The sequence below is a fragment of the Mixophyes fleayi genome, chromosome 4 (assembly GCF_038048845.1).
Source record: "Mixophyes fleayi isolate aMixFle1 chromosome 4, aMixFle1.hap1, whole genome shotgun sequence".
NCBI classification, from domain to species: domain Eukaryota; kingdom Metazoa; phylum Chordata; class Amphibia; order Anura; family Limnodynastidae; genus Mixophyes; species Mixophyes fleayi.
Window position 1 is genome coordinate 326,946,882 of NC_134405.1, and position 15,390 is coordinate 326,962,271.

Here is a 15,390-nt window from a genome sequence, read left to right on the forward strand (position 1 = left end):
GTTATATGGCTGTAGTTTCATGCTAATTCTACTTCTGCATTGTGGCTTGTACTACGCCTTAGCAGTGGTCTGGGGGCACTTCCTCAGATATCAGATCTCTAACTAGTTTAGAATACTCTTGTATACATGTTGAATGTTTTCAGATAGTATCTGCCATGCTGTAAGAGCTCACACAGAGAAAAGGGATATTTATACGAGCAAGAGAATTGCCAAGAGGTGATCAACTACTTTTACACTGGTTAAGTCGATGAACAGATTTGTGGGACTTGTTGAGCTGATGTCCTAAATGGTTGTAAATCTGAGCTGGCAGTAACAAGGGGTAGAAGTAATATTTACATCTTAAAACTTCTATTTTTAGTCATTTGTGTAAAGGTTTTGGAATATTTTATTTCGATTTTGACATGGCGCTCAATACCTTGTGGATCGGTGTCAAAATAAATATCCTGCTTCAATCTGTTTTCAATTGGGATCTGCGGCAACAAAAGGCAGTGGAGGTTTTATTAATCTTTCAGGGCATCGTGTCTGCTTTGGTGCTGTAGGAGGAGCGCTCAGAATGTGTTTTGGCAAATTTTCTGTTGAGTGAACTCTGAGCTGTGTAGAAGAAGATCAGAGCGGAAGAGAAAACTAGGTCACAGTAGGACAAGTGTTTCCTTCCCATTCAGACGGAGCTCTCAGTGAATGTATTCAGTTAGCTGCTATCAGATGGCACCGAACAGAGGCCGAGCTGTTCATATCAAACACTCTTCTGTGCTAGTCATAAATCCAACCACTGTCAGCGCTGAATGTGAATGAGGCTTATTCCTTGTCAATGAAGGTATTAGAAAACATTGCTGGGATTCATATACCACACGTGCGATACAGTAGAGCGCTTTACGTACCATGTGTTTTTCTTGTAATGTTATCCCAGATATGATGGGGCCTCTCCTTCTGTTTACATGACTTAAACACATTGGGCCCTTCTGAGAAAAATATAATGTGTGCGGTGTTTAAAGTCCATTAAATTAAAGATTGTCCATTAAACAAGGGCTGAATTCAAAATGTAATAGAAATCTGTTTTATGGTATTGGGACTTGAAATGTCATGTACAGTAGACAGTAACATCCTGATGCGTTTCATTGAAAGGAGAAAACTTAATTTTTTTTAATTTTTTTTTCCCCCCTCTTCTGTGTGTTCTACTTGGACTTTATGTTCCACGTATGTATTGTCTATCCTTCTGATCCGCTTCTAGTTGAATACGGATGTGCGTATAACAGATTTACGTAAACGTTTTAGAAAGACGCTCATTACATTCATTATACTTGTCTTAATGAATCGGTCCCATTATGTTTGAATAATTTTCTTTTATTTTTACCTCTGAGAGATTTTGGGTGTTTATTTTCAATGCGCAGGAAACTATTCAGCCAGTTTGAGATAATTAAGGTGCTTTGTAACTCGTGTATCTCTAAATAGTTGCTTTAAATAATAAAGCTGGGTACACACTACACAATTTTCGTCCAATAATCGGCTAAATCAGCCGACATACGACCACTCGTTCAAAAGTCGGGTCAGTGTGTGCAGTGACACGATGGTCGAAAGTCTGCCCAAATGGACGATTGTCGCCTCATTTGGTTGGTCGTACCGTTTAATATTTTAGTTCCAATCTCGTTTCCGCTGTGTAGTGTGTATAAACTTCCAACCGATCCACAACAGTGAGTACGAAATTACAGTCATTGCTCACGACAACATGGCTGTAAAAAGTCGCTAACGGGACATCCGCTCTTCCCTTTATCGTCCTAAACAAGGCTAGTGTGTATGCAGTCCATGGACCGAGCGATCGCACCATCGGTCGCATGTAAAATCGCTCGGCATAAAAAGTTGGTTGAATTTTCTGTAGTGTGTACCCAGCTTAAGTCTGTCTGGTGTATATTGTCTGCTTCCTGCATTCCTCCATCAGAGGTCCCTCTTTGGGACGTGTCCTTTTTAAGGTCCTGCCCTTGTTCCTTTGTAGATGATGGTCTTGAAAATGGACCCTGACATTTATAACGGATGTGTTCCAATAGTCTTAGTATGCTTCATTTAGATGTAGGGTTTATGTTTCTATAAACGCTCAATAAAACTCGTACACGGAAACTCTCATTTGTATCTATGGTAATGGTTGGCTAATTACTTGGCTTTAACAATAAAGAAGGTATGAGATGAATGTAATTTTCAGGAGTGGTAATTACTTTTGTTTCATTCATAGAACAAATGTCTTACAAGTTAAATGAATGTGTCATTTTGTTATCCTTTTGCTGAATTTACGTAGTCTTTGTAGGAAATGTACTCGTAAGTGTTGTGTGTTCTATATAATAGAGATCTGTTGCACAACCTGATTTTTCTGTACTGTTTCTCTGAGACTTGTATAACACAGCAGCAGTTTGTGTTTCTAAAGTATCTTGTTGCCCATCTCTGCTTTAAACTAGAGAATTACTGAAGCTTTGCACTTTCCTTGGGGCTCTGTGTTGTGTTCCAGCCTCACCCTCCGTCCGTCTATTGCAGCAGCCGGCTAAGGCAGCCTGTGTGTCTCTCCGGGTGCTCTAACTACTAAACGTTGCATGCAGGGACTTGTAGTTCCACAACTGCTGGCGAGCCGTAGGTTTCGTATATCAGATCTACAGTGACTGCTTTCTCCCCTCTTCCAGATGAAACGTCTCGTCTGGTGAATCTAGTGGTTTTTATTGCCTTGCCAACACCTCTTTCTCAGTCTTAAAACAATACCGCAGTCACACGGCATTTTCACCACATTGGTTTTATAGCGGCTGGATGCTTTTGTGGCTATGTGCCACTTACTCATTATTTAATGCAGCTGTGCTTTTTTTAAAAAAAATAAATAAAATGCTTTAAAAATATTACATGAGGAAAGACGGCAGCTTGTAATTCCAAAAGAAAAGGGGAACTAGTGTACCTAGGAATTGTGGGAAGGAATATGCAAATATCCGTGTGCTGGGACTTTTTTTTAAACTGGAATTCTCGACAAAAATGGGCAGCAAAAGGACTAAATGCAGAATAGACACCAGAGTGATGGTGCGGGTGTGAATTACAATATAATTGTTCCCTGACAGTCCGTCACTTCTGCATTTTTCTTTTTAAATACTGATTTGTGACTCTTGCACCGCCCTCCCTTTTTTTATTTCTGGTTTTTTAATGTCTACTATACAGTCTTGAATCAACCCATTTCAGTTTTCTATATTGCCCTGGCAGTATTTGATAGATTTTGGCTATTTTTTTTTTTTTTTACTGTAATCTTCTGTGAGACTGCACTGAAAAACAAACACAATCACCTAGAACATCTTGTTTCCTTATTTGTTAATTACAGCTCAGGGCAGCACTGCTAGTACTTGATGTACTTAACACCTTTCTTTATGAGTAATGTAGAAATCTGTAAAAGTTGCTATTTCGGGAGTAAAGAGCTGTTTTGGGAGCTACAGGGTTAACCTCTGCATTGCAGTCATCAGGGAAGGATGGATTTTGTTGCAGGAATTTGGAGTATTTACAGTTCCTATAGGTTGTATCCCAGTGTCTCTGTGCCCGAATGTAATCAGGGGCTGGAGGAGAACAAGAGCAGCTTTCAGTGGGTCTCTGTTTATACTGGGATAGAAGAGGTTACATAACCAGGCACAGAGACTCGTCCAACCTGATTCCTGCCTTCCTTCATTAGACCGTTTATTTGGTTCTGGTTCCCGGGAGCCTGTGCTGTTTATTATGACTCCCTCCCTGCTCCGCAAGAAGCCGTCTTAAAACAAAATTCCACTATGCACTTTGCAGTGAGTTATTACAGTAGGAAATAATCACCATAAACCACCCAACACCATTATGATGTTCTTGCAACAAACAGACGTTCTAGTTCTTCTCGCTATGAACGTTCCTTTTATAGAATTATCTTTTTCTGTATTAAATAGGAATCCTTTTTAAATTGTGCAGATTTCCTGAGATGCATTTAATTAGTGGAGATTTCAGCGGGCAGTCGGGGAGCTACTCTCATTAGTGTAAGTTGTACCAGGCCAGGTGAGGGGGCAGGAAGGTAAATTGTCGGCTGAGCCACTATTATTATTTTACAGATGAGGACGAGTACAGAGACATGTATGTTTGGTGCAGCAGGCTTCAGTTTTGATAGTGGCTGTATTTTATCATCCTCCTTGTTTACATAGTGCATACATATACCAGAGGGATGTGCAGCTAGCTGAGATTACACTCGGGTTTTCCTCGCACATGTCCACATTCTCTTACGTGTAGGTGTTTGTGTATACATATATATGATATTGGCTCCATGTAATGCACAATTTATTGTTAAGGTAACAATATTCCAGGACACAGGTCGGGAATACACCCATAAGAAATTTATTCTTGATATTTTTATTGCAGTTTTCAGGCATTAGTTGCTAAACTGATTTAACAAGCGAAAATATGTAAAGAATTCCTGAATTGGAGTCTTTGTTTTTTTTTTATTACTTTTTGGTAATACATTTGAGATTTTTTATTGTATTACTGTATGTACTGCTATACACAGCCATTGTTGCATTAGAACTACATTATTATTATTATTTATTTGTTAGGCGTCACAAGGTATCCGCAGCGCCGCACACAGTACTAACAGTAGACTATACAGGGTGAAACCATACAGAACAATGAACAAAAAGTACCAATACTTCAGAAACTCCGGCTAGTCATATGCAGTAAAGACGGAGCAGAAGAACAGGTATGGAGACAGGAGGGGAGGGGGCCCTGCTCATACGAGCTTACATCCTAAGGGAGGGTAAACAGACCAGGGACAAGAGCAGCCAGTTGAGGCAAGAGGAGAGAATGGCGGACGAGCAAAGGGAGGAGATGGGGGTTAAGTAGATGGTTGGTAGACTTTGAGGAAGAGGTGAGTTTTGAGTGCACGTTTGAAGGAGCACAGAGTAGGAGAGAGACGGATGGAACGAGGGAGGTCGTTCCAGAGAAGGGGGGGCTGCACGGGGAAAGTCTTGGATTCTGGAGTGGGAAGTGGTGATCGGAGTGGAGGAGAGGCGGCGGTCATTGGCCGAGCGCAGGGAGCGGGCAGGAGCGTGAATGGAGAGGAGGTTAGAGATATAAGGGGCAGTAGAGTTGGAGAGAGCCTTGTAGGTGGTGGTGAGGAGTTTGAAAAGGATTCTGTAGGGGAAGAGGAGCCAGTGTAAGGCGAGGCAGAGGAGGAGCGTTTTGAGAGGAAGATGAGTCTTGCGGCCACATTGAGTATAGAGCAGAGTGGGGAGAGACGGGAGTGGAGGAGGTTACAATAATCAAGGCGGGAGATGATGAGTGCGTGGATGATAGTTTTGGTGGCATCCTGAGAGAGAAAAGGACGGATGCGGGCGATGTTGCGTAGTTGGAAGCGACAGACTTGGGCATGTGACTAATTGTGTGTCTTTGGACAGACCCCGGTAAAGTTTGGCAGCACAATCAAATTGTGATGACCGTTCGGTTGACGGGTTTGAAAATCTGGGCGTCCAGTGACTATAATATTGGTTGTGCAGAGCTTAAATATACATATAACTAATCCTGATCATTTTCACATAAACCATGATTAACTCTGTATGTCTAGTTCACCTGCAAGCAATTTGAGGGACCATTTCATATCGCACACACTGTAAAATCTGTGAGTGAGGTAACCTCATCCACCCCTGTAATAAGGACCTGTCCTCTACCTTCAGGGGAGGCAGCAAGATTTTGGGCTGCACCAATATTATGCTTCTCAATTCACTGCGACACCGCTGAGATGGAGGGGAAAGCTGCAGCGTAACAATGAAGTCTTTCAAACCAATAATATGATAAAAAGTAGAATTATCTGCTAAACCTTATTAAGTAATCGCTGTTTTGAGACTGGTCTATAAAGTGTGCACAGTTTTCATTCTAGTACCCAGTGGTCCTCATGTCATCCTTGTACTTCTCCCTGCAGGTCACAAGTGGAGATGGATTGTATGCAAGACGTCAAAATAGTTTACCATTAATAATTCAGTTATGGAGACAAGCCTCTGAGACAACTTCCAAGTGTATAGTATATCCTTGGTATAAATAAATTAATTACTAAGGATAAAGTTCTCCTGTAGGGAAAATAAATCTGGATAGAGTACAAGTAAGCGCCTCATTCAATATATCTGTCCCCCTCCCCCTGTTGTGCAAGTAGAGATCTGGAGCGGTCTGAGTGAGGGAGGGTGGGGGGATTGTGAAGGTGCAGGGGTATGTTTAGGATTATAGGAAGGGTTAAAAAAACACTTCCTATAAGTGATTTTTAAACCAATGGATGTGGATAAATATAACACATGGTTGTGTTTGCATACACTTCATATGATCAGAGGCGCTCCTGCGTTGCAGTGACACACAGACCTACACCCTTGTAATACCACACATTATGGTTGGAGAGAGCCCCATCTACGCAATGCTGCAACAATCTAAAGAATGAGTAGGATTATGCTGACACTTACAACCTGGGTCCTGGGGTATATCCATAGTGATCAGACTGAAATGATCAGCAAAGAGGGGTGATTGGGTGACACGCTCGCTGTAAGAGGTTTTTTGAATGCTCGTTAATGGATTCGGCTTATATATTTTGGCTATATTGCTAAATGTTATACACTGTAGATGGTGAGGTCCATGATATGCTGGTTGGTCAACTGGATTATTTTAAAACTTTACTAGCCATGCATTGCAATCTGTGGCACACGGTCATCTTTTTGCACAATCAAACACGGCCCAGCTAGTTTTGATCGTGCAGAAGATATCTTGTTGAATGACATCATCCATCAGTGCGTGTGACCAAGCTGGGTCGTGAACACTGTCCCTACTTCTGAACGTCTGGAACCTTTTAATCTGGCCTTCTGTGTAGCCAAATTTGCCATAGAGGCAGCACTTTTGGCAATAGTGCTGAAAGTTCGGATTCTTACATGTTGTCACGTTTCGGGTTGGTGTGGAAAGCTCAGCTTACATATTTGGGAAATTTAATGTAATTCTAATTAGATTTCTTAATTTTTCTTTTTTTTTCTCTAAATATAGTTTTATATATAGAGGTGTCCACTACGCGCGCACTATATTTTTGGATCACATTTTTTTTTCCACTTTTGATTTCATGTCCCATGTGCAAAATGCAAAAAATACTTGATGGTGCATTTCTATAGGTGTTGATCGTCTTGTGAACAATCTTTTATTTTTTTGTTGTCAGATTGGTAATTACAAACGTGCCGTCAAAAGGATTGACGATGGGCACCGACTCTGCAATGATTTAATGAACTGTATCCACGAGCGGGCGAAGATCGAGAAGATGTACGCTCAGCAACTAACGGAATGGTCCAAGAGATGGAAGCAACTAGTGGAGAAAGGTGGGAATATTGAAACATGATACATAGATGCAGCTAGAAACCTGTAGGAAGGACTGAATTTAGAGACTTGATTTGGAAAAACAAGGGGTGGAGTCTGGGGGATGTTGATGGACCAGTCAAGCCGGGACTCTTGCTTTGACGGACCGCAGGGGGCATAATGGGCAGAAAGGTCCTGGAGGGTGTCGCTAATGTTTGTAATCTGTCTGCAAAAAAAAAAATAGTATGGTGTATGGAAAGTGTGTACTAAAGTAATCAATATGTCAAGTCATAAAGCATGCTTTTATTTAAGCACTATAAGAAACTATCATTAGCTCCTAAAGGATAAATTCTTGCTGATCTTTACAGAGCATGTTAGAAAATACAGCTGACTTAGGAGCAATCCCATGAAAAATAAAAGTATGGGTAGGCTATCAGAAGACTCTTTATAGTTACCATTCTCTTTGGTTTGTTTCTTCAGATTGCTAGTAATGCTTGAGAACTGTTCAGATTTTACAAAATGTTCAATGTTTTGTGACTGCCATGGCAACCACAGTAACATGACACATGATGTAGTAAGCTGAGTCTCTTTGAAATTTTGTAGGAGGATAAATAACTCGGATGCATGCTTGAATGGTATTTAACTTGCTATTTAAAGCAAAGAAAAACCTGTGGTATTGCGGCTGTAAATACTCCTGCGTGCTAGTGCAAATGGTTGACATTAATCTAAAGAATACACTAGTGCAGAAATGTTCAAGAGTCTGATTTAATGACCAAGAATTAATTTTAATGAACTAGGGCTGGTTTTTATTTGTGTGTATGTGTAAGAGCTCCTTGATGCCTCTTCTAGGCCCTCAGTACGGCTCTGTGGAGAAGGCCTGGAATGCTGTGATGACTGAAGCGGAGAGAGTCAGCGAGCTCCACCTAGAGGTGAAGAATGCATTGATGAACGAAGACTTTGAGAAGATGAAGAACTGGCAGAAGGAGGCCTATCACAAACAGATGATGGGAGGGTTTAAGGAAACCAAGGAGGCTGAAGATGGCTTCAGGAAAGCACAGAAGCCATGGGCCAAGAAACTGAAAGAGGTAAGAGGCCAGAAGTGGTCGGTGGGGGCATTGTGTTCAAAGGACTCCAAGTTTAGTCTTCATTGTGCCTGGTACGGGCAAGGTATATGCAAGACATCAGGGGCTTAACTAGATTGTGATGGGGCGCACACCAAGTAATATCCATCGCAATGTCTGACCTATCCCTGGTCAGTATCCAATAGGACAGTGTGCTGATTACATTAGTAGCACTGTTTGGTGCATTAGTCATTGTATCTTTATTACCTGCAAATCATAGTCTTGTTTCATAAATTTGTCCAGGCAGTTGTAAGTTTGTACTTTTTCTTTCCTTTAGGAAATGCTAGTAAAAGCCTATATAATACACACTAACCCTTAATAAGCATGTTTCCAATTGTTAAAAAAATGCATCTAAAATACCTTTTGGGTCTGTACCCAAAGTGAGTTTGACAATGGGAAGAGAAGACAAACAATGGCAGCTCTGCTATACGGCGAGATGTGCAAGCAGACATACCTGTACCATAATAGAAACTAGTCTGAAGTATACATGGTCATTTTCTCCTATTTACCGAATACTATACCTACTTGGGCAAAAGTTCTATAACTTTATACATTGTATTCCATAATATTTGTATTGTACAAAGGCAAAACAAAATAAGTATTCATTCCCTGTAAAAACTTCTGATTTGTTGAATGGCCATTACAAAACAAAAAGTTCTTACTGTATCTTGGCTTGAATTCAGATTACACTTATATGTTTACTGATTAGTTTTGTACCTCCTGGTTTACTTTAGAATTAGTGTCCTTTACAAGTTGACAACAATTTCAACCCTGAAACAAGAAAATATCTAACTATGTGTTAAAGGTTAGATAAGAAGGGACAGGAAACACCAGTTCAAGTTTGGAAGCCCTGTCCGGCTCACACGTTGCCATTTATAAGTCTTAATTTACCTGAAATTTGCCAATCTGAACATTTTTAATGGTCTTGTTTTTCGGTCTGTGTTCTGTGAAGGTGGAAGGGTGTAAGAAAATCTATCATGCTGCGTGTAAGGAGGAGAAGCTCGCCATCTCCCGAGAGACCAACAGCAAAGCCGACCCTGCCCTCAACCCCGAGCAACTGAAGAAACTCCAAGACAAAGTGGAGAAGAGCAAACAGGACTCGCAGAAGGTAATGGATGAGGCCACTAATCTGCGTCTCCCTTCTGTTTGTTCAGGAAATCTTCCAGTTGTTAAATCCCAGAGCTGGTACAGTACCTGTGTAACGCCCTGCAGAGCAAATACACCGTAATCTGCAAGGACAACATTACATTCTTTTGTGTTGTGTTCTGAGAAATATAAAATATATATATATATATATATATAACACTGAAACACACCTAGCCCTTCTGGTTTCCTGTGACTAAGGTACCACTGTACAGAACGCTGATTTGTAGCAGTTCTTGTAGCACAAAATATATATGCAGCGTCTTCAGGATCTTTGTTTAACAAAGTTTAACATAGGTTTTCTGGATACTTAATTAGCTGATAAAACCTAAAGTAAAAGTTCATATATACGCTAGTTCGCTGGTCGTTATTGCCTGTGAGGTATCCGCTAACCAATGCTGGCAGGTGTCAAACAATCGGTAGTCAATCGGGTCACCGGAGCGGCACAGTTTATTTCAGCAGGGGTGTGTGCTGATCCTGTGGGACACAATGTCCTTTTCACTTGGATGAGGTCCAGGCTGTATGTCGTTGCCACCTGTTTCATGACATAAGGGGCTTGACTGCAACAGGCAACCTCAGATTGTGCTGTTGGGGGAACTTACTCCTTCCACTGACAAGTACGGTAGTCTGTGAAGCAGACACAGGGAGATATTGGTGTCGCAACGCAACTTTTTATGACATTAACTTGTATCTTGTTCAAATGTATCACGGCAATTAGTTGGAGGTACTTTTTGAGAGAGAAAACTTTAAGGTTTACGTTTTAATTTTTCAGAACGCTGCTTTTTTCCTCCAGGTAGTTATATTCAACACGATTAGGTTATTTATGTTATAATCTGTCTGTGTATTTCTACAGTAAGTACACCCAACACCTACACACAGTGGATGTAGTGGAATGAACCATTATTCTAGATCGGTGTTTCTCAAACCCAGTCCTCGGGACCCCTAACAGGGCAGGTTGTTCAGGTGACAATGGTAATAATTAACACCACCTGTGGATCTGTTACAATGTGTCAGTCCGTAATAAATACACCTGTGCTAAAGCAAGGTGTTATAGAAAACATGCATTGTTAGGGGTCCTGAGGACTGGGTTCCAGATATTGTTCTAGAGAACTCTACTAATTCCGATACGCTAGATGACACTGCATTTATTTTTTTTTTAGTTGCGTGCTGCCTGTCAAAAAGGGAAAAAATATATATGTTTAATTATATTGATAACGGATCTTGTAAAATTCCCATCTCCTGTCCTGCATGTGGTTCTAGAATGATCAGGTCACTTGTGAGGCTCTAACGCTTCTCTTCTGCTGTCCGATCTTCCAGAGCAAAGAGAAATACGAAAAGGCTCTAAAAGACTTGGACGGCGCCACCCCACAGTACATGGAAAACATGGAGCAGGTGTTCGAGCAGTGTCAGCAGTTTGAGGATAAGCGGGTGCGTTTCTTCCGCGATGTGCTCCTGGACGTGGAGAAACACCTTGACCTGTCCAATCTGGATGGGTAAGAGATTGTATTTATTTCCCGACCATTCAGGGCTTCACCCAGGTCCGTGTGACCTCCGCAGAGATATTGCTGGGGCCAGAGAAGAAGAAAATGACGTTCTATTAAACACTGCTTAAAGCGCTGTATAGTAACTAAGTGAGTTAGACTTGGTTAAAGTGCACTCGCACAGAGTGGATGCAGTTATGTTGTGTATTGGTGCCATTCATTCCCCAACCATTCGTGAGAATGAAGACCATCACATCAGTCTGAACAAGACTTGAATTGATGGGCTGCATGGTCATAGCTGCCTAAAGTGTATGCAGGGCATGTTAAGACCTTGCATACACTTTGAAGGGGGTTGCTTATGATAAAAATGAAATGATTTTCTGGTCTTGCCAGCTCCACATCTGTCGCACTTTGCAAATCCCTACACTGGGTCCCTGCGTCCTCCAGAAACCAATTCAAATTACCCGCCCTCAACTACACTCCTTCACACATCTCAAAATACTCTCCCTCTTGCCCTCTTAGATCTACCTCTGACCTGCGCTTTGTCTCCGGTAAACACCTATCATTCTTGCATACAAGTCTTCTCCCGTGCTGCTCCCCACTTATGGAATTCCCTACCATGCCTAATCAGACTCTCTCTGTCTCCAAATCATTACTGACTGTGAAAACCCATCTCTTTATTACAACTTAACCTACTCCCACCTGTACTACCTTCATATCTGTCCCATCTCCAGTGTTGGCCATGCTCGTTCCTCTTGTATCACCTGTGCCCTCCTCCACTTAGACTGTAAGCTCTCTCATGGGCAGGGTCCTCCCAACCCTTTGTTTTCATGTCTGCATTTATTATATGTCCCTGTTTTACGCACTGCGGCGTCTTACACATGGCTTCACCTTACACATGGCTTCACCTTACACATGGCTTCACTTGGGAGTCTTGATGGGCAACCTTATTGACTATAGCTATGCAGGCACAAGCTGATACTGCCAGTTGCCGCTCTTTTTCAATCTATAGACCTGAGGGGGAGGGAAAGCTGCAGCATTAGAAGTCTGTTCTGCTGGAGAATAAAGTCAATGTTAGATACTGTAAGGATTTATTTTGATTCAGGCTTGATCTCCCACTGGTCCTCTACTTGTGCAGTTAAGCAGTGTAAATTCAAATCCATACAGGAGGGAGAGGAATAACACAACTGGTTAAGATGAGTAACAGTGTGTCACATATATAGATTACTAACTGAAATACAAATCTGTAAAGTAAAACATGTTTACTACGTCCCGCTGGCCATTTGCTGTGAATCGGGCTCTGATGACTGACATTATCTGGAAGTCAGAAGCAGAAGTGACAATTGGGTCCCTAGTAGAGACGCTCAGGCTCTGTTCTTTGAAAACCGTACACACCGGAACTTGGGGGATCTGCGAGCTGAGCCGGCTCGGTACTGTCGCGCACCCTCGGAATCGAAAACGATGCAAAACGTCTTTGTGATGTCATCTGATCTCGCGAGTTCTGAATTAATTTTTAAGATCCAACATAGCGGGGGGTGGGAGTGAGCGAGAACCCCCATTTTTCTTTTCTGCCACTGCTGTGTGGCAATGTTTCCTAGATGTGCTAGGATCTGCCGTGTGTTTGTGTCATTGCTCTGTCGCTTACCATCCAGCCAGGTCGCTGCAGTATTTGTCCGAACGTATGAAAATAATATTGTGATCTGTGAGGTGGTCAAAATTGTCTGGAAATGATTTGAAGTTAGTGTTATTGAGGTTAATAATAATGTAGGAACAATAAAAGCAAAATTATGTGTTTTTTTTTTTTTTTGTTTTTTTTTTTGTTTTTTTTTAGCATATTTTAGGATTTTTTTCTAAAAACTCCAAAACACAAAGCTGATCCAGAACCAAAACTAGTTCACGGGGGTCCGTGAGCATCTCTAGTCCCGAGCAGTCCAGTGCATTTTGCTAAGATCTGTGCTGAATCAAGCGCCTAGGTCATTAACCAAGCAATTACAAAGACATTGTAAGCATGCTTGCTGAATTTTAGGATCTGTTATTAAAGAAACTGTGTAATAAACTGTTAACACATCTGTATAAATTACATGAATATTGGTTTACTGACAGAATTGATTCCACCTCTGTGTAGGAGAGAAGAACTAAACTTAAATAGCTGATGTTTGTTATTCTCGGTAGCTCAGTACATACTTCAATCTGTGGGCACCTAATCCTGTGCTAGTTAGGTCTTTAAATGCTCTCTGTATATAAAACTCCAATTAAACCTATTGTTTCAATATAGAATTGGAGGCAAATAGAACTTTGGAAACCGCTGACTTTTGGATACTATGAGATCTAACTGATATTTTTCCTTTTGAATCAGATATTCCAGTATATATAGAGACCTGGAGTACGCCATTAAATCCGCCGATGTCCCGGAGGACCTGAAATGGTTCAAGAACAATCACGGCCCCGGAATGTCTATGAACTGGCCCCAGTTTGAGGTGAGAGCTTTTTGTATGGGGCAAAGGGGTCACAATCCGCAATGTGAATTAATAGTACGGATTCCTTTTGCCGTTTGCTAAAAATAAATCTACATCTTTTAAACTTGGAATCTATTGTATCTCCCTATTGACGGCACATCCAGAACACGCCTGTGTGTAATCCAGCAAAGCTCTGAATCCTCTAATAAAAGTGCTGATTTGGTTTCACAGTCCCAACCTTTGTCGTTTTACTGATCCCTCAGCAATGCAGAGAATTGAAGGACAGAGCAGCGCTCTCCCCGCCCCCATCAGCCAACATGACGGCTCTGCATGTTACGCTGTCAGGCAGGGCTGCTGTGATGTCTCTGGAGTATAAAACCAATGACTTATTGTAACTGGTTAGAATTGTTCTGTTTTATTTCTTTGCTGCTACTACACCCGTAGGGTTAAATGATTGCATTCTGTTTCCTTATGTTAATAATTCTCCTCCTGTCTTTCTTGCCTTCCCTGGCACAAGGATGAAGTAAGTAATGTGTCTGTAAGGTCATTTATGTTGTACAGTGAGCTCTATTGTCTGCGGCAGAAGTAGGTAACTTGTGAGTCTTGTGGAACTAAAAGTCCCAGCACAGCACGGAAGCCTATACCTTTTTCTGTGGCATAGGGAGTTTAAATGATATTTAGATTTGCTCTGTGGTTACTGCACACAAATTAGGATACATATTGTTGCACTAGCTGGCAGGATGTGCTGGTACTTTTAGTCCTTCAACAGCCAGAGCTATAAGATTTTATTGCTCAATGGTTACACCCCATAGAGGCTATATCAGCCACCTCCCTAATTGTGCATTGTGCTTATCAAACGTTTACCTCAATAAAATCTACCCTATCTCTACACCTTCGTTTGTTCCATTAAGCTCAAATATAGAAGTCATGTACACAATGATATGTTCATCTATTTGTATTTATCTAGTCTTATTAATATAATTGTTTGTCAATAAAGAGTGGCTGCAGATCAAAGCGGTTCTCAGAATGTTGAAAGATCCGTTCTTGTTTTGTATTAATGTAAACAGTCCATGTAAGAGAGAACTGGGTAATTAACCTCCAGGCCAAATTCTCTGGTTTTCATATTGTCATGGCAACAGTGCATTGTTCATCTTCTAAATTCCATTCTGTTTTGTGGTCTTGGGGTCTCCTCTTTTGTTGCGGTGTTGGGGTCTCCTCTTTTGTTGCAAGTGTTGTCTCCCTCACCTGTTTACCATATTCATATCTATTTGCATGTACGGTGCAGATTTTTATTTGTTTTTTTTTGTGATTAATTTTCTTTCCTCTAGAAATTTCTGTCCCGTTTTTTAATGTGTAGTACGGTTTTTGGTACATTGATGCCCTCTTATGGGGAAATAGTGGTATTACAAAACGGCATCTCATCTCCGTGTTTACCCTTCTTTAGGAATGGTCTTCTGACTTAAACCGTACCCTAAGTAGAAGAGAAAAAAAGAAGCCAGAGGGCGTCACTCTAACTGGAATCAGTCAAGGGGGCGAGCAATCTACCCTCCAGAACAAACACAGCAGGTAGGGTGGTCACCTCTGTCTTTAATTTGCCAACTTTACTGCAGTTTGCACCTAACCTTGTTCATTTTAGCAATTTCTAACACCTGAATTTTTTTCCCCCTCTGCCTAAAGTCCTTATTTGGACACCACACATGCCTATAAAATACCTGAGATTATGCTGTTCTAGAAGACACTCTTCATACAACAGTGTTTGCACTATGGGAAATGTCTGCAATGTGTGTTCTGGCTGTAATTTTACCATTTTGTAAACTTGGGTGCATATCAGTTTTTGGTTCTTTGCAGCTTTTCATTTAATGC

The 15,390-nt window shown here is 41.2% G+C and overlaps 1 protein-coding gene across 4 annotated transcripts in view; it reads left to right on the forward strand.

Moving 5' to 3' along the window:
- PACSIN2 (protein kinase C and casein kinase substrate in neurons 2) overlaps positions 1 to 15,390 on the forward strand; it is a 65,470-nt gene that overhangs the window by 43,052 nt on the left and 7,028 nt on the right. For all 4 annotated transcript variants that reach the window (XM_075210291.1, XM_075210294.1, XM_075210293.1 and 1 more), the window contains exons 3-8: positions 7,193 to 7,349; positions 8,176 to 8,411; positions 9,400 to 9,555; positions 10,908 to 11,083; positions 13,428 to 13,548; positions 14,972 to 15,093. In XM_075210291.1, the coding sequence (XP_075066392.1) occupies positions 7,193 to 7,349; positions 8,176 to 8,411; positions 9,400 to 9,555; positions 10,908 to 11,083; positions 13,428 to 13,548; positions 14,972 to 15,093 (968 nt within the window). The remainder of the gene's footprint in view (positions 1 to 7,192; positions 7,350 to 8,175; positions 8,412 to 9,399; positions 9,556 to 10,907; positions 11,084 to 13,427; positions 13,549 to 14,971; positions 15,094 to 15,390) is intronic.